Source organism: Lynx rufus, unplaced genomic scaffold, assembly GCF_022079265.1.
Source record: "Lynx rufus isolate CCGP_SWC_20201006 ecotype Redwood Valley unplaced genomic scaffold, mLynRuf1.p SCAF_5, whole genome shotgun sequence".
NCBI classification, from domain to species: domain Eukaryota; kingdom Metazoa; phylum Chordata; class Mammalia; order Carnivora; family Felidae; genus Lynx; species Lynx rufus.
In genome coordinates this window covers 110,948,526-110,968,653 of record NW_025814867.1, presented here as the reverse complement: position 1 = coordinate 110,968,653, position 20,128 = coordinate 110,948,526, and the positions used below count along the sequence as shown (strand labels likewise).

Sequence of the window (20,128 nt, the reverse complement as noted above, 5' to 3'; positions counted from 1 at the left end):
CCTCTCTATCTGCTCTCCCCTGCTTGTACTCGCTCTCTCAAAAAATAAGTTTTAAAAAAATTGTACTGGGGAACCTGGGTGGCTCAGTCGGTTAAGTGTCCGACTTCGGCCCAGGTCGTGATCTTGCAGTCCATGAGTTTGAGCCCCATGTCAGGCTCTGTGCTGACAGCTCAGAACCTGGAGCCTGGTTCTGATTCTGTGTCTCCCTCTCTCTCTGACCCTCCCCCCATTCATGCTCTGTCTCTCTCTGTCTCAAAAATAAATAAACGTTAAAAAAAATAAAAAAAATTGTACTAAACATGAATTACTGTTGAGGATTAGAAACACCTTAAGCAATGAACAGCTGCTTGTCAAGTCACAGACTTAATAGTTTTTAAAACTATTTTAGAAAAGCTTCTGAAAACCCACTGACAATTGACGGGCCACAGGGGAGGTCTTGGAAGTTAGGATGGTAAATTGACCTAGATCCATGCCTTTTATTTTCTTTTAATGGTTGCCATCAAAACACTCATTCCACATTAAAAGAAATTTTCCCCCAGAAAGATTGAGCAGCATGAAAAGATTCTGGGCTTGGAAGTGGTGCAATAATGTGTGGCTCTGGATTATTCCCCTTTTGGAAAGAGAGTGAACATGTTTTTGGTTGTTAATGAAATGATTGGACTATGTTTTGTGCTTCTTTAATCAAATAGTTTCGAAGTATGAAAAATTCTGTATACCAAAGTATAGACTCTATAAGGAATATTGAACACCTACTCGACTACAACTTCTCAGCTCTTAAGAAACAAAATATTAAAAATATAATTGAAGCCATTTCTTCCTCTTCCTCCCAATGTAATTTTGAGACCTGCAGAGCTTTCCACGGGTAACAATTCTGTCCAAACCTTGAGACTTGACCAAAGTCGAACATGGTTTCTAGCAACTTAATGCCATGCCCCTAGGAGAACTCTAGACCCCCATGGAAAACCAGCTCCTCATTAAAATGCCTGATTTAGAAAGTTCAACTGCCAAGAGAATTTACTCTGTTCTAGCCAACCCTGATGATGGATTCCTGACCTCTCTTTCTTAGAGCATTTATTAGAAAGAGCTTAGAATTTTCTCTTATGACTTAGAAGTGTCCTTCTCAAGGACCTGAGAGTCATTACTTTGAAATGTAATCATCAGGAAGGATAGGGCCACTGTCTCTCAGCGTCTGTGGGAGGATAGAATCCTAACTACAAAAATTGCCAGCTAGCAGACACAGCTGGCTCAATCACAATCACACTGGCTAACTCTTTGTAATTTTTCACTTCTCTGACTCTAATGAGCCCCCATTCTCTCCACTCCCTTATTCTCCCTTTAAAACCTCTAATCACCTCTGCACCAATTGGAATGGAGCTCTGCTCTTTCCCCTATTGTCAGTAGTTTCTGGATAAAACCTGTTTCCCCTGCTTTAACTAATGTCTGGCTGTGTAAGAACTGCCATTCCATTTTTTAAATCATTTCCCTTTATTTTTTTAAAGCACTTATGCACCTATTCACAAATATATTGTCTTGCCTATTTTTACCACCAAATATAAATGAAACCATACTATACCTATCCTTCTGCAATCTCTCGTTCATTTAACATATTTTTCAGATTTATTCATACTGTTACCTGCTTCTCTGCTTCATCAGTGTTGGTTCTACGGCTTGCAAAAGCATTTCCCTACGTCCATCCTCCCGAGCCTGTGCACACCAGGAATGGTCAAGGGGAGACAAGAGGCTAGTGCTTTGATGGTGTGTGTGGTGGTGGTGGTAGTGATGTGGGCCGAGCTTGGATGTGGAGGCCAAAGTGCCCGTAGATGTGGAGCAAACAAGAAGTAGGGTGGGAAGAGAAGAGACGTGGCAGCTCGGTTTGGAACTCCAAGATTTCTAGAAATCTAAACTTGGATTTGACCTTCCAGGTTATTAGGAAGATTGTGTGTGTGTGTGTATACACACACACGATACACACACGCATATATATATATATATATATATATATATATATATATATAAAGGCGGGAGGGTGGAGCATATTTCCTTTACTTTTTAGCGCCTTCCCCCCCCCCCAAACAACTTTCAAGCGTTCAGAAAAAGTAGGGGACTTCCATTTGTGCTTCTGACCGCGCCCCACAAATAGGGGTGGGCGGTGACCTTTCCTTACATCCAACTGTTTCCTCAAATCCAGTTGTTAGTGGGAAATGACTGAAATGTGGCTATCCTCCTACTCCCACCTTCCCTATGGAATTCCCCCCTCTCCTACTCTCTCCATTAGTTAGGACTCCCAATTCTGATTTTAAGTACGACGCCAAGATGCAATGAAGAAGCCAAACGGACGCTAAGAAACGACGCTCACAAGGACCTTTTACCAGGTCACGCTCCCTCATCAAGCTCCGCCCACTCCATCCGCCCAGTCCCCGCGGCATGCTGGGACATGTAGTCTTTGAAGGGGCAGCTGCTTTGGCCGAGTCTCCTCCCCCAAGCTGCCTTTAGCCGTCGGGACGTCGGGACGTCGCGTTGCTCCCGTCTCTTGCCTCCTCCCTCTTTCTTTTCCTCTGCAGAAGCTCTCTCCCAGACTTCCGAGAACCTTTTACGACATTGGGTCTCAGAGTCGGTCCGGGCGCCAGGTCCACTTTTCGGCACAGTGACGTGGACGTCAACAGCAATGGCGGAAGGAGAAGAGGTCCTGCCACAGCCAACGTCGAGCGGTGACGGCTGGTGAGTGAAAGCCTAGGGCTGATTCTTTCTGCTTCTCTATTCTTTCTTCTCACCATCCTGCCTGTCCCTGAGGCACCAGCAGGTTCCGACCTGGAACGGGAAGACCCGTCCTGGGCAAAGTCCAGCGCCCTGCCCCGCCCCCTCTGCTGGCCAGCTCCTCTCAGCCGGCTCCATCAAATCGAAGGGTCTAAGGCCGGACTCCAAATGATAGGAGTGTCGTCCAGGTATTGGGCCTCAGTGAGGTCCTCCTGTTTCGTTCACCGGTTTCTAAAACGTGCTGGAGAGGGTGGCTTTAGGGCTGGGTTTGGCAGGAGTCCCTGGCCCGGGGCGTTAGAGTAGGTTGGTAGGGAACGAAGTTAGAGCTGAGGCACTAGAATACCATTTGAAGAAGACACTTGAAATTACCACCGCAACGTTTGCCGGAGAGGTTGAGTGATACACCCAGGGAGGATCCCTCCCACAGAGTTGAGGTATTTTTTATATTCTAGTTTTTATTTGTCATTTTGCGTTTCAACCGTTTCTACCATTCGTCTCACACAAGTCGACTTTTTTTTTTTTCCTGTCTCTTTCTTTCTACCGCTCAATCTACACAGCTTTTGGACGTTTTGTGGATATTGCTCTTGCTGCTCCCAAGCCTTTGCATGCTTACCTGACTTACACTCGGAGCTGTGGAGGGGGCGGGGACCTCCAATAATTTTTTGGTAGACTTTAGTCATTTAGTGTCTTTAATCTTTGGGAAGGGCTCCTACTTTTGAAATAGTTAATCTTTACAATACATTTTTAAGACAAAAATATATGGAACCTTTAGAAGCTTGTTGAGTTTGTATATTTAACCTAAGTATATCGACCACATGCATTAGTTTTAGATTTGCTCTTTCATCATCTGACATGTATGTAGCTCATGTAATAAGTTGTTTGCCTAAAAATAATACAGGACATTTTACACATGGACCTTAATACTTGAGAAAGAAATGAAAATCATTGAAAGGGATAGATAATATAATAGTTGAGAAAATCAGCTCTCAGCAGACGTCTGGCATCACCGAAGTTCATGCATGTACTCTCCAAGGTGTAGTAGGAAAACTCACTGGTGACCTAGATGGAGTTTCTTTTCTCAATTTGCTTATGTTGGAGCTGTGACAGGTAACCTCAGTAACAAGGTAAAATTGATCCAGTTCTTTGGGAATGTGAAGGTGTTATGGGATTTCAGGGGACAGAAACCACTTCCACTTGCAGTCATTAGAGAAGGCTTCATGGAAGCAAAGGTGTTTGAATTAGGCCTTGAAGAATCAATAGGTTTTAGACTAGTGCTGTCACTAGAAATATAACGTGTATGTAATTTAAAATTTTCTCTTTTTTCCCCCTACGATTTTTATTTATTTATTTATTTATTTTTGTAATTTTTTTTTTAAATTTATTTTTGAGACAGAGAGAGACAGAGCATGAGCAGGGGAGGGGCAGAGAGAGAGGGAGACATAGAATCCCAAGCAGGCTCCAGGCTCTGAGCTGTCAGCACAGAGCCCAACGCAGGGCTCAAACTCATGGACTGTGAGATCATGACCTGAGCTGAAGTCGAACGCTTAACCCACTGAGCCACCCAGGCGCCCCTTCCCTAGGATTTTTAAAGTAATTTCTACACCCAACATGGGGCTCGAACTCACACTCCCCAGATCCAGAGTTTCATGCTCCATTGACTGAGCCAGCCAGGTGCCCCTGAAGTGTAAAATTTTCTAGTAGCTACATTAAAAACTAAAAAGAAACAGTTTAAATTCTTTGATTTATATCTGAAACATTATTTTAACATAGGATTGTTCAAAAAAAGCCAGTTAGATAGTTTTACATCTTTTTTAATATGAAGACTTCAAACTTTCACGTGTTCCTTACCTTTACCCTACATCTCATTTGGATCTAGCCACATTTCAAATGTTAAATAGCCACACATGGCTAGTGGCTAACATGTTGGATAGTGCATTCAGATTAACAGATGGGAAAGGCCTTTGAATGGAGTAATAGCATGACCATGACTTGGGCAAGAAAATGAAATGATTGTTTGAAGAGTAATGACTAGCACTTCATGAAAGTGGCTGTCTTGAAAGTGTGTATTGTATCTAACTGGCTCTGATCAGCTTATTGGAGGTCATGAGGAGAAGTGTTTCTAGAGTTAAGGTATCTTTGAGGAGTTCTTAGGATTGTGAACAGGAGTCTGTTCACAGAGGCGAGGAACATGGAATTAATGGTTGTTAAAGGGTAGCATTTGTTCTCTTCTAGGGTTGCTCTGTCTTTTGTGTGACTTTCTATTTTTGTTGTTTTTATTTTCATGAATGGAGGAACCCTGAGGTGTTCAATGATTTCTCCTCTCCTTCTGTTCTCATGTAATCTTTGTCCATTTTCTATGCTCACTGCACTCAGTGGTGCCCTGTAGGAGTGAGTTTGAATGTAGAGAAGACATTGGATTTGGAGCCATAGATTTGGTACAGCCTCTGTTCTAAGACTAGTGAATGGGTTGTTATGGAATGGGAAGGATTTACTCTGTTTTAAAAAAGTCATGGGGCGCCTGGGTGGCTCAGTCGGTTGAGCGGCCGACTTCGGCTCAGGTCATGATCTCTCGGTCCGTGAGTTCAAGCCCTGCGTCGGGCTCTGTGCTGACAGCTCAGAGCCTGGAGCCTGTTTCAGATTCTGTGTCTCCCTCTCTCTGACCCTCCCCTGTTCATGCTCTGTCTCTCCCTGTCTCAAAAATAAATAAAACATTAAAAAATTAATTAATTAATTAATTAAAAAGTCATATTTTTATTGTAACTTTTTCAGCTGGAAATGTTTCTGAAATATGTTATATACCTGATTGCCTAACCTGAACTTATCTCAGTGACTTAGAGCCATTCAGTTTACAGATATAAGTATATAAGAATAAAACTAGGTCCCTGTCCTCAAGGAATTTGTGGTCTAGTTAGAGGAGGCACATTTAAGAATGTCAGTTACTGTTATACTTCTGTAGTATAGTGAGAACTATCTAGGCAGATAGGGTAGATTGTTGCTATGTTAAATGGACCCAAAAGCCTTCTCTTCTTGAAATTGCTTTTTATTTTATTCCCTGTTTTCTTTCTTTGTTGTTAGTGGTATTTCCCAGTGTTTTGTTTTGTTTTTTTTTAATCTGTGAAACTGGGTAGCTGACCACATTAAAATTATGTATCAATTTGCAAAAAGGCTCGGGGTGGGGGACTGAAGATCTTGAAAGTATGAGATGACACTTATTTACTGATCTTCAGTTATGTTCTAGGTTAGTGCTTCTCAAAATTTAAATGTGCATTGGAATTACCTGAGGATCTTGTTAAAATGTAGATTCTGATTCAGTACATTTGCTTGGGACCTGAAATTCTGTATTTCTTTTTTTTTTTTTTAATGATTTTTATATTTATTTTTTAATTTACATCCAAATTAGTTAGCCTATAGTGCAACAATGATTTCAAGAGTAGATTCCTTAGTACCCCTTACCCATTTAGCCCATCCCCCCTCCCACAACCCCTCCAGTAACCCTCTGTTTGTTGTTCATATTTATGAGTCTCTTCTGTTTTGTCCCCCTCCCTGTTTTTATATTATTTTTGTTTCCCTTCCCTTATGTTCATCTGTTTTGTCTCTTAAAGTCCTCATATGAGTGAAGTCATATGATATTTGTCTTTCTCTGACTAATTTCACTTGGTATAATACCCTCCAGTTCCATCCACGTAGTTGCAGATGGCAAAATTTCATTATTTTTGATTGCCGATTAATACTCCATTGTATATATATACCACATCTTCTTTATCCATTCATCCATCAGTGGACATTTGGGCTCTTTCCATACTTTGGCTATTGTTGGTAGTGCTGCTATAAACATGGGGGTGCATGTGCCTCTTCAAAACAGCATACCTGTATCCCTTGGATAAATACCTGGTAGTGCAATTGCTAGGTCGTAAGGTAGTTCTATTTTTAGTTTTTTGAGGAACCTCCATACTGTTTTCCAGAGTGGCTGCACCAGCTTGCATCCCCAGAGATTCTGTATTTCTGACTGACTAGCTTCTAGGTTATGGCAATTCTGCTGGTTCATGGACCACATTCTTCAGTAAGGTTCTGGATGATGTGCAACTCAAAATGAGTTGGCCAGAGGAATGTATCTCTATATGTTATATAATCTGTTATATTTTGTCACCTAACACATTATGCTATAATTTATTTGATTACATGTTTTGTCATTGCTATTTACATAGTGAACTTCTAAAGTGCAGTGGCTGATAGCAGGTGGCTCAGTAAATGTTTATTGTCTGCATGACTTTTGTCAAATCATGTGCAATAACATACCAAGCTGTCATTTCATATACATTTTCTAACTTCATTGTTTTTGTGAACTGTGTAATGCTCTGCTTGTATAATGTTCAACTTTTATGGAAAACCATGGATATCAAAAAATACTCAGCTCACTTTCTGAAACTGCAGCCACATTAGCTCGGAGCATATGGAGAAATCCTTTAAAAATATTTACAATGAGTTTGAAATTATTTAAATTTAAACAAGCTACAGATTTGTAAAAATTAACCATGTTAAATTTTTATAGTTCAAAGATTGATAATTACTCTTCTCGGTATTGAAGAAATTGGCCTTGGATTTGAACATGTTTCTCATTTTCTGAGGCTTTCTTCCTGACATAATGCTTAAAGATCTAGTCATGATTTAAAAAATGTTTTCTGGGGGTGCCTGGGAGACTCAGTCAGTTAAGTGTCTGACTCTTGAATTTGGTTCAGGTCATGATCTCACAGTTGTATGATTGAGCCCTGCGTCAGACTCTGTGCTGGGAGTGGAGCCTTCTTAAGATATTCTCTCTCTCTCTCTCTCTCTCTCTCTGTCTCTCTGTCTCTCTCTCCCCTCCACTGACTCTCTTTGAGTGTGCACACACACATTCTCTCTCTCCCTCTCTCAAAAATAAGTAAAACATTTTTTTGTATAGATATTAATTTTACAACAACTGTTGGTATTCTGAGTTTGTTTAGTTTAAAATTTTTGTACAATATCCACGTTAAAGTCGTGATTTTAATTTATTGCTAAACTCTTCTTAAAATTATAAAATATCAGTTCATAAAGAAGCTTCTATTCTTAATTTGAAATGTGAATAGAATTGTTTTGAGAATAATAGGGTCTTTTTCAAAGTTTTGTGCACTTTGTATATAGTGCTTTCAGTGCTTCCCATTTCATAGGCATTGAAATATGAGGAAAGATTTAAAGAGTAGGTGATTGCAATTTCAAAAATGATATAATCAATAAAGAAATACATTTAATATGAAAGAGAATGGAACTCATTTAAGGTGAATATTGACAGCTTGTGGTTCTGGGCAGACTAGATACTATCTTACAAAAAATGAAGAGGAAGAAAAACCTCGTCTTGAATTAGGTGTTTGGTTTTTTTTTTGATGTTTGTTTATTTTTGAGAGAGAGAGAGAAATCGCACAAGCGGGGGAGGGGCAGAAAGAGAGAGGGAGACACAAAATCCGAAGCAGGCTCCAGGCTCTGAGTGGTCAGCACAGAGCCTGACGCGGGGCTCGAACTCACAAACTGTGAGATCATGACCTGAGCCAAAGTTGGACGCTTCACTGACTGAGGCACCCAGGTGCCCTGAATTAGGTGTTTTTAAATAACAACTATTTGATTTGGTAAGCTGTAAGTATAGTGCAGGAAACAACTAGAAATTAAGAAGACTTAACTTGCTTATACTATTTACATTCATGTTTTTCTTATAATTCAGATTTTACTGTTTTTAAAAGTAATTCCTAAATAATAATTAACTTCTAGGATTTTGCGTCTGTGGATGTTTTAATATCCACAGGTAAGAGTTAATAATTGGTTTTTGGATGCCAAAAAATGGATCCAATATCATTTAGTTTTACTGTAGAGAGTACAGGTGCCTTCCGCATCTTGGAGGCAACTTAGGTAATTCTGGCACACCAAGTTAAGTGTACTGCAATATGCACACAGCCAACTTCTGTCTCCTGAACAGAGTTGATAAAATATGCTTGGCAAATCATTTCTGGTGCTTATGCTAAACTGTGGATTCTACTTGGTATAAACCAAAAACAGTGGCTTCCCTCATGTATCAAAAAGCAAAATAGAGTTTAGCAAAGCAGTTATAAGGCATTCAGCAAACATTAACTAAATACTGGTTATATTCAAGCTACTATTCAAGCTAGCGTTTTAGGAAAAAACTGAGACAGATTTAAAACCAGAGTTTGCAGTGTTAGGAGCAGTAAGAGCAGTAAGTTAGGAGTCAATGTTAAGAAACTTATTTCCTGAAATTTGATGTACATTTGTTTTTAAGAGTCTGTCTAACCTTTGACCGGAGCTGAGAAAATGATCAGTAATTAAATCACTTGTTTCAAGTCTTCTTTCTTTTTCTTGAGGGTTAAAGGAGTTTTTCTTATTCATAAGCTGACACGGCATTCCATAGTTGGGTGGGAATGCTGTAGTTTGTGTTTTTCTTGGTTTAAAGCAGTTGTTACATAACTAATTGGTATGGTGATATTTAATAATTTTAGCAAGAAGACATAAGAAAATATTATATGTTTGTGTAGGGCTTTATCTTGTATGTAATGCTTATATATGCTGTCTCATTTGGCTCTTACGACAATTCTATGAGAAGTGGAAGTTATGGATTATTGTAGTTTTCTTGTTAGAGATGAGAAGGCAGGCTTAGGGTGGTCAAGTGACAAACCCAGTTAGTAGAACTTATATCTCTTTAAGCCCTGTGCTCTTTCTAAAGTTGAATGCATATATGTTATGTATTTCACATATAGTTGAACAGACACCTAGAAAGAGCCCAATTAAAAATATGGTATTCCTATATTCAATCAGTCTTGTGTTTTGAAAGCCACAATATTCCAAGATGTACGTTGTTGAACATATATATTTGTTACCTGTGGCACCTATAAAGCTGTAAGGATATGCATACCTTGTCTGTGTTATATACACAAGAAGGGACAATTCATGATTGATATGGTGGGAAGTGATACAGAACATTATATACTATAGCTTTGCACCTTAGTTTTCATAATGTGTTCTCATAGCCTTGCCAAAAATAGATTAGTTTTTTGAACTTGAAATATTATGGTTATATAGTACACCTAGATAATATATACTTGTATAATATATGTTGTATATTTAAATGTATTTGTATAATAAATTATATGTTAAATATATATTATTATATAAGTAATATAATTATATTACATATATCTAAATCATATATAAAATGGAATTATTATTCATAGTTTGTGAGACTATAGTAGTGACATTTAATTAGAAAACATAAGTAATTATACAGCTTAGTAGCTTTATTAGCTCAGTAATTTTTCTGTTGTTTTTATTCAGGGATATTGGAGAAATAAGAAACCTAGTTTTAAAATAACTCTCTGTGGTTACTTTCCCTTTTTGGGAATTTCTAGCCTTTGTTTTGAAGTATAAAAGTGACCCATAGAAGAATGTATTTATTTCATATAGGTGTGTAATTAAATACCAGAAATTCTTGAGCTTTGTATTGTAGATTCTATTTACATGTAACCACTGACATGAAAGTAAATGAGACTCTCTTTAGTCAAATAAATTATCATTGATGGTTGGAATCCAGGCTTTAAAAAAATCTGTTATGTATTTCCTTGCCAAATTAATCTTCATTGGTAAAGCACCCTTGGAAAGACTTGCCAAATGATGTAAAGTGTTGTCACCTCACTTGTAGTAGTGTTCCTTTATTTTCTAAAATGATAGTTTCCTGTTGGAATGAGCACTGGGTGTTGTATGGAAACCAATTTGACAATAAGTTATATTTAATATATTAAAATAAATAAAATGATGGTTTCAGGGAAAGGAATATTGGTAGTGTTTCTTCTCTCATTACATTTTGGATAAATTGGAAATTTGTGATAGGAACAGGTAATGTGCTGTTTTGTGTTGACTTGTGCTGCTTTCATCCCGTTCTTTCTCTTGGGCAAAGGACATACTCTATTTTCCAAATAAACCACTGCTTTGATTGGGGGAAAATAATCTGGTGCTTTTCTTTGTGCATTGAAAGTACTGGAAAGTCACCTCATGTGTATAGAAAAGAACAGTATGTTAGGAACTTTTTATTTTGAGGAAGCATGAAAGAGGAAAGGATTTAGAGCACTCTGTAAAGTCAGCTTCTCATTAGTAGAGAAGATGTTCTTCCATTTTGTAAGCAAAGTCTTACAGCAAATGCATTGCAACATTACACATCTAAAGTAAAGTAATGACAAACAGCTTCTTCCTCCTTCTCCTCCTCCTCCTCCTCCTCCCCCTCCTCCTCTTCCTCTTCTTCTTCTTCCTCTTCTTCTTCTTCTTCTTTTTTTTTGGCTGAGGCAAAAATTCCTGAGTTTTTTCTTAGCAAAAGGGGCACACCCCATAGGTACCATTGGTGCAATTTGATCTACATGGATTATGGATCAAAAATAAGTCTGAAGATTTAAAGCATCTGTTCCATTTGTAGTTAATTTTAGTAGTTTACAGAGCAGCGTTCTGTGATCTGTCTCCTTTGCCTGTTGCACAGTGCTAAAATACTGTAGATACAATTTTTTGTTTGGCTTATCAAGCATAGAGGACTAAATTTACACTTTCTTTATTTGGCACAAGATCCCGCTTTAACAAATTCTGGAGAGGATTGCATTATTTGATAAGGGAATCTCCTAAAACTGCTTTTGTGGATCTGATCCTGATACAAAGTTTCACTAATTTTTTTAAAGCTGGTGAATGAGATGTTTTTTCCCTTGGCATTTAAATATACAACTTGTTAAAATGCTGTAAAAAGTATGTTGATTCTGACAAAAATCCAGAACTTCAAGATTTCACAGTTACCAGATTGTGCTCTCAGATTGTAAGGCGTTGTGGTCATTTCTTAATGTGTCTCATACTATTCGTTGTTAGAAAGTTTTGATGGGTTGAGATTGGTATTCATTTATTTATTTTTTAATTTTTTTAATGTTTATTTATTTTTGAGAGACAGAGCACGAGCAGGGGAGGAGCAGAGAGGGAGGGAGACAGAATCTGAAACAGGCTCCAGGTTCTGAGCTGTTAGCACAGAGCCTGATGTGGGGCTCAAACTCATGAGCCATGACATCATGACCTGAGCCGAATTCGGATGCTTAACCGACTGAGCCACCCAGGCGCTCCGAGATTGGTATTTACAAATAAGTTACATGTGAAGCACCGGGCTGGCTCATTTAGTAGAGCATGTGATTCTTGATCTCAGGGTCATGATTCAAGCCCTGCATAGAGCTTACTTAAAAAAAATAAGTCAGAGAAAGATAAATACCACATGATTTCACTCATATGTTGAATTTAAGAAACAAAACAGATGAACATAGAGGAAGGGAAGGAAAAATAAGATAAAAAAAAAGAGAAGGAGGCAAACCATATGAGACTCTTAAATACAGAGAACAAACTGAGGGTTGCTGGAGGGGTGTTGGGTGGGGGGGATGGGCTAACCAGGTGATGAGCATTAAGGAGGGCACTTGTTGGGATGAGCACTGGGTGTTCTATGTAAGTGATGAATCACTAAATTCTACTCCTGAAATCATTATTACACTATATGTAACTAACTTGGATTTAAATACATTAAGGGGCGCCTGGGTGGCGCAGTCGGTTAAGCGTCCGACTTCAGCCAGGTCACGATCTCGCGGTCCGTGAGTTCGAGCCCCGCGTCGGGCTCTGGGCTGATGGCTCAGAGCCTGGAGCCTGTTTCCCATTCTGTGTCTCCCTCTCTCTCTGGCCCTCCCCCGTTCATGCTCTGTCTCTCTCTCTGTCCCAAAAATAAATAAACGTTGAAAAAAAAAATTTTAAATACATTAAAAAAATGAAAAAAAAAATAAAAATAAGTTATGCAGTTATAAGTTATGCATACCTTATGGTCACTGAACTTCATCTGTATATCTACTGTACAAGTGAATGTGTAACAAGGTTGTGTTATTTCTATTTCTAACAAATGTCACAAAATATTTAGGAACTAATTAAGGAGTATTGGTATGGTAGTAATTTGTAACCAGTGTGCCAACAATAGCAAAATAAGTTCAGACAAAGCTTTTGATGCTGATGTCTCACGAGCTGGGCATTAAGAAATAACACAAAGTAAGTCATGAAACCACAACTTAATATGTGCAACTTGACACTGTTACACAGTCTGTTGGTGGTCATTTTTGAGTTTTAAGTAACTGATCAGAGGTTTGTGCCAAACAAATTCCAACAGACTACACTTCAGAAGGAGCTGCTTTTGATGAGTGGGTTTTAGATAATAGGACTTGTGATAAAACCTTGGAGTAGCCAGCTAGAATGTAGGCTACATGAAGCATGACTTTTTAAAGAAAAAAAATTTGTTTTCATGTTTATTTTTGAGAGAAACAGAACATGAGCGAGGGAGGGACAGGGAGAGAGGGAGGCACAGAGCCTGAAGCATGCTACAAGCTTTGAGCTGTCAGCACAGAGCCCAATGTGGGGCTCGAACCCATGAGTAGTGAGATCATGACCTGAGCCAAAGTCAGACGCTCAACCAACTGAGCCACGCAGGCACCCTGAGAGCAGGACTTTTTGTTCATTGCTAGATCTCCAGTGCCTCACACAGTCGCCAGCAGGTAGTGGTGCTCAATATAATTTATTGAAGGTTTGAAGAAAAGAGTACTTTTGGCAAGGAAGGAAAGAATTCAGAACAAGGGTTAGAGAGAGATATAGGAAAGTTACTGGGAACTGAAGGAGAGTGTTTTACGGAGAGAATCTAACTTTGCAGATATGTAAAGAGGACAAGGACTGAGATGACTGATGACTTTTTGGAGCAGTTTCAGTAGAGGGATAAAGGGTTTAAGTGAATGGGGAGAGAGTAAGTTAGAGATGAATGATGACTACTGTTTTCAGGAAATTGAATTGTAAAAGGAAGGAGAGAGTTAACTGTTTGCTTTCAAGTTTATTTATTTTGAGAGAGAGAGTGTAAGGAGGGTAAGGGCAGAGAGAGGGAGAGAGAGAGAGAATCCCAACCAGGCCCCTCTCTGTCAGTGTGGAGCCTGATGCAGGGCTCGAACCCATGAACTATGAGATCATGACGAGCTGAAACCAACAGTCAGATGCTTAACCACTGAGCCACCCAGGTGCCCCGAGAGATGACTTTTTGAAAGGGAGTAGGTCATGTATAGGGCCTGTTGAATAAACAAATGCGGTGAAAATGTTTGAGGAAAGGAGAATAATCATCACAGGCTATATTGTTCTTTACATCTGTGAATGCAAGAAGTTCTGAGTCCATTTTATCTCTTGGCTCTGTTTAATAATGCTACTAGACTCAGAAGTTTGAGTAATATCCTATGCAGTAGAAATAGCATGTTTAGGATGTTTACATAGCAGGCTTTGGGTTTTTAATGATTTCCTCAGTAGTGCAGCTTTTAAATTTTTATTTTTATCAAACAATAATATATCTTAGACCATTAAAAAAATTTTTTTGGCCCCTCAAAAAAAAGGTTTTTTTTAATGTTTATTTTTGAGAGAGAGACAGAGTGTAAAAGGGGGAGAGGCAGAGAGAGAGGGAGACACAGAATTGGAAGTAGGCTCCAGGCTTTGAGCTGTCAGCACAGAGCCTTATGCGGGGCTCGAACTCACAGACCAGACCATGAGATCATGACCTGAGCTGAAGTCAGACACTCAACCAACTGAGCCACCCAAGCATCCCTTATTATTTTTTAAATAGTTTCCCCGTGTGTGGGGGAAAGAGTGGGTGGGGAGTAGGAATAGTGTACTATTTCTTTTGAATATATATGCTGTATGTTAATTTTAAAACTGCCCTTAGTTTTAAACTTTACACTTTACACTGTGGTTAATATGTTGAACATTTTCCATGTCATTAATTGTTTTTCAGCATTTTAAATTGTTGCCTGGTATTCCATCTACTGATTTAAATCAGTTCCTCATTTTAAGAGAGCTACATTGTTTTCATGGTTATAATAAGCACTGCTTTGAACATGCTTTTAGCTGAATCATTTTACTCATTCTCAATTTTTGTTGACTGAAAGAGTATAAATGTTAAAAAGGAATCCATAAGTATTTAAATTATTCAACACTACAAATATAATCAATACAATATTGATACAAATATAATCAATATTATAAATATACTCAAGTTTGGGGCACCTGGGTGGCTCAATGGTTAAGCTTCTGACTCTTGACTTCAGCTCAGGTCTTGATCTCATGGTTCGTGGGTTTGAGCCCTGCGTTGAGCTCTGCGTTGACAGTGCAAAGCCTGCTTGGGATTTTCTCTCTCTCTCCCTCTGTCTCTGCCCCTCCCCTGTTCTCTCTGTCTCTCTGTTTCAAAATAAATAAACCTAATATATACATATACGTATGTATATACTAACTAATGCTTTACTGACTAATGCTATGTGCAAAGTAAATGTCCTTCCCATCTCATTTCTCTGAAGTAGCCACCTTTCACAATTTTGTTTCTTTTTCTAATGGATATTGCCATACCCCGGACCCACCTCCGGTCCCTAACAACTACTGTTTTTTTTCTGTCTCTGTGATTTTGACTATTCTAAATACCTCAAATAAGTACAGTATTTGTGTTTTTGTGACCGGCTTATTTCACTTAGCATAAAGTATGCAAGATTTATCCATGTTGTAGATGTGTCAGAATTTCTTTCCTTTCTGAGACTGAATAATATTCCTCTGTGTGTGTGTGTGTGTGTGTGTGTGTGTGTATCCCATTTTATTTATCCACTGAAGGATATTTGTGTGTGTGTGTGTGTGTGTGTGTGTGTGTGTGTGTGTGTGTGTGTATCCCATTTCATTTATCCACTGAAGGATATTTGCGTTCGCTCCACCTTTGGGTACTATGAAAAATGCTGTTATGAATATGGGTCCACAAATATCTGTTTGAGTCCCTGCTTTTACTTCTTTTGGGTATATAACCAGAAGTGGAATTGCTGGATCATACAGTATTTTTATATTTTAATTTTGGGGGGAATAGGCATACTGTTTTCCATAGTGGCTACACCATTTTACATTCCCACCAATAGTGCCCAAGGTTTCACTTTCTCCACATTGTCACCAACACTTTTCTTTTCTTTTCTTTTCTTTTCTTTTCTTTTCTTTTCTTTTCTTTTCTTTTCTTTTCTTTCTTTTCTTTCTTTCTTTCTTTCTTTCTTTCTTTCTTTCTTTCTTTCATAATAGCCATTCTAATAGATGTGAAGTTTTAATCTCCATGTATTTGGGGGTTTTTCTATTTTTTTCTTGTGGTTGATTTCAAGTTTCATAACATTGTGATCTGAAAATATGCATGATATGATCTCAATCTTTTTGTACCTCTTGAGGGCTGTTTTGTAACCCAGTATGTGATCTACTTTGGAGAATGTTCCACATGCACTCTATAAGAGTGTGTATTATGTTGCTTTAGGATGAAATGTCCTGAATATACCTGTTAAGTCCATCTGGTCCAATGTGTCATTCAGAGCCATTGTTTTCTTATTGATTTTCTGCCTAGATAATCTGTCCATTGTTGTGAGTGGAGTATTAAAGTCTCCTGCAATTATTGTATTATTATCAATGTTTGCTTATGTTTGTGACTAATTGATTTTTATATTTGAGTGCTTCTATGTTGGGGGCATAAATATTTATAATTGTTAGCTCTTCTTGATGGATAGACCCCTTAATTATGATTTAATACCTTTCTTCATCTCTTGTTACAGTCTTTATTTTAAAATCTAGTTTGTCTGATACAAATATGGCTACTCTGGCTTTCTTTTGATATCCATTAGCATGATAGATTGTTCTCCATCCCCTCACTTTTTTTTTTAATGTTTATTTATTATTAAGAGACAGAGAGAGACAGAGCATGAGCATGGGAGGGGCAGAGACAGGAGGAGACACAGAATCCAAAGCAGGCTCCAGGCTCCGAGCTGTCAGCACAGAGACAACACAGAGAGCTGTCTCGAACTCATAAACTGCGAGATCACGACCTGAGCCAAAGTTAGATGCTTAACTGACTGAGCCACCCAGCCCTCCCCCCCCCCCCCCCCGCTTTCAATCTGCAGGTGTCCTTAGGTCTAAAATGAGTCTCCTATAGGCAGCATAGAGATAGATCTTACTTTTTTTTATCCATTCTGATATCTATGTCTTTTGATTGGGACATTTAATCCATTTACATTCAGAGTGATTATTGAAAGATACAAATTTATTGCCATTGTGTTATCTGTAGATTTCATGTTTGTTGTGATGCCTCTGGTCCTTTGTAGTCTTTGCTGTTTCCACTCACAGAGTCCCCCTTAGGATCTCCTGCAGGGCTAGTTTAGTGATCATGAACTCCTTTAGTTTTTGTTTGTCTGGGAAAGCTTTTATCTCTCCTTCTACTCTGAATGACAGCCTTGCTGGATAAAGGATTCTTGGCTGCACACTTTTCCTATTCAGCACATTGAATATTTCCTGCCACTCCCTTCTGGCCTGCCAAGTTTCAGTGGGCAGGTCTGCTACTAACCTTATGTGTCTACTCTTGAAGGTTAAGAACCTTTTGTACCTAGCTGCTTTCAGAATTCTCTCTTTATCTATGTATTTTGCCAATTTCATTATGATACGTCATGGTGTTGACCTGTTTTTGTTGATTTGGAAGGGAGTTCACTGTACCTCTTGGATTTGGATGCCTGTTTCCTTCCCCAGATTAGGGAAGTTCTCAGCTATAATTTGTTCAAATAAACCTTCTGCCCCTTTCTCTTGCTCTTCTTCTCCTGGGGCTCCTATGATATGGATATTGTTTCGTTTCATGGAATTACTTAGTTCTCTAATTGTCCTCTCATGATCTAGTAATTTCCTTTCCCTCTTTTTTTCAGCTTCATTATTTTCCATGGTTTTATCTTCTGTTTTACCTATTATCTCCTCTGCTTTTTCCATCCTCACTGTCACTGTATCTAGTTTATTTTGGATCTCAGTTATAACATTTTAAAATTCATCCCGACTAGTTCTTAGGTCTTTGATCTCCACAGCAAGAATTTCTCTGGTGTCTTCTATGCTTTTTTTCAAGCCCGGTTATTAATGTTATGACTGTTCTTCTAATGTATGTTAACATATATTGTTTATATCTGTTTTGGGTAATGTTCTGGCTTTGCTTTCTTCTTGACCTTTCTTCTGGGGAGAATTCCTCCATTTTGTCATTGTGGCTGTTTCTGTCTTTTGTGTGTTTTAAGAGCTTATTATGTGTCTTGCACCTTTGAGTACTACTATATTTAAAAGGAGTCATATGCTGCCTGGGGCCTGCACTCCAGGAAGTGTTTTTGGCATATGTTGCATGTACTCTTTTGTTGCATTTGGCTGCTCTGTCCCACTAGTCAGTCCTCTGCAGAGCTCCTCCTAGCTTGTAATGGTGCAGTGTTTGGACCTTTAACTAGGTGTGCTTTGATTTGTTGTAACTCTGGGGAAAAAAAGCAGGGGGGGTGGGGGAGAGCCTAATTCCATAAAAAGAGAAAAATGAAGGGGGAAAAGAAAACCAAATAGAGAATCAAAAAACTATAAGGCTAATTCCAGAGAAAGAGGAAGGAAAATAAAGAAGAAGACAAAAGAGAAAATGTGATAAAAGAATAGAATAAAAATGCCTAATCAAAAAAAATATATATTATATATAAATAATTATATAATAAGTAATATAAATATAATTAAATAATTAAAAATGTATAAAATAAGAATTCACATATTTATAAATATATATAAATATAAAAATATATATTTATAAATGTATATATATATGTATGTATGTATGTATGGTTTGACCATAACAAATCAGAAACTATGAGCCTGATTCCAAAAGAAAAAAAGAAGAAGAGGGAGGAAAGAAGAAGAAAAGGAAAGAAAAAGAAACAGATGTCTGTTGGTGCCTGGGACAGGTGGCTGTGCTGGTCTGGAGGAGAGGCCAGCTGCTTTGGTCAGCCAGTCTTGCTCCAATAAACAAACAGTTACCAGGCACAGAGGGGCGGGGTTTGGTGTAAGCGTGTCCTGCCTCCACTGGGGGCTGCTGTGCTGCTCTCTGAAGTCCCACCATGTTGGTGTTGGGGGGAAAATGGAAACACCCCAATCTTTCCTCCCCGGCCCAGGTGTCTCAACCCACGCTGTTCAGGCAGCCCTCAGAATAGCGAGGGCAGTCAGTTTTCCCTGCTCTACAGTTCTCCTGCTCCTTCTAGGCACTCAGCTGGGATTCAAAACTTCGAATCTTAAAGGACCCAGCTCTGTGTGGCTCCTCTCCCCTGTTCCAGAGTAGGGCCTCAAGGTCTTGCTGATAAAAGGCTTTTTGGCTGGTACCCTCAGGGTCTTTTGTCCTTGGGGAGGCAATAAACCCTCTTCCCAGAGCACTCTGGAAGAGGGGACTATTCTCTCCTAGCGTGCCCTGAGGTCGCTACACCGGGCTGTGCACTTCGGCTGGCTTCCTTCTCCCCAGGAGTGTGTGCTAGGGCTCCTGGCTCCGCTCCAGAGAAAGTCAGTCACTTACGAAACCTCCAAATTTCAGCTCCAAAGGCTGTTTGCAAACAAACAAACAAACAAACAAACAAAACCCCCAAAAAACTGGTACTCTTGTATATCTCTTTCCCCTGTCCAGGGTCCAGAGAGGTTTTTCCTTTTGTGCTAAATGGATGCTGCACTTTCACAACCCCTCTTTCTTTCTCTCCCTTTTGTCTCTCCACAGAAAGTGTTCTTTCCCCTCCGTGCCTATGCCATTTTATCTCCCCCAGTTCACATACACGCACCTTGATTCTGCCAGGCTCTTCTCCCTCCAACTGTGGAGATGCTTCTGCCACTCCGAGGTGTGAAGTTTTAATAGAATTGATTTTTAAATTCTTCCAGACCTTCTTAAGAAGAATAAATAATAAATGATGCATATGCATCATACACTTAAGTAGTTTAACTGTTGATACATATTTTCAAAATTAGGAGACAGTCATATAGCTAAAAAGTTAAAACAACTCTAATGTTTATTAACTGATGAATGGATAAATAAAATGTAGTATAACATGCAGTGGAATATTATTTGGCAATAAAAAACATGTACTGATACATGCTATAACATAGATAGACTTTGAAAACATTATGCTAAGAAACCAGACACAAAGACTCCATAAATAAAATTCCATATATAAACTGTCCAGAATTGGGGTACCTAACTGGCTCAGTTAGGAGAGCATGAGACTCTTGATCTTGAGGTTGTGAATTTGAGCCCCACATTGGGTGTAGAGATTACTTAAAAATAAATAAACTTTAAAAAATAAAATGTCCAGAATAGGTAAGTGTGTAGGGACAGAAAGTAAATCAGTGGTTGCCAGAGGCTGGGAGTAGGGTGGGGAGGAGTGGAGAATGGCTGATAATGGATGTAGAGTTTAAGTGC

The 20,128-nt window shown here is 38.8% G+C and overlaps 1 protein-coding gene across 2 annotated transcripts in view; it reads left to right on the top strand.

Annotated features, from left to right (window-relative positions):
- The first annotated feature begins 2,441 nt into the window (after positions 1-2,441).
- Positions 2,442-20,128, top strand: part of TBC1D23 (TBC1 domain family member 23) — a 59,644-nt gene continuing 41,957 nt past the window's right edge. For both annotated transcript variants that reach the window (XM_047100379.1, XM_047100378.1), the window contains exon 1: positions 2,442-2,718. In XM_047100379.1, coding sequence (XP_046956335.1) covers positions 2,666-2,718 — 53 coding nt within the window. In that variant the 5' untranslated portion in view covers positions 2,442-2,665. The remainder of the gene's footprint in view (positions 2,719-20,128) is intronic.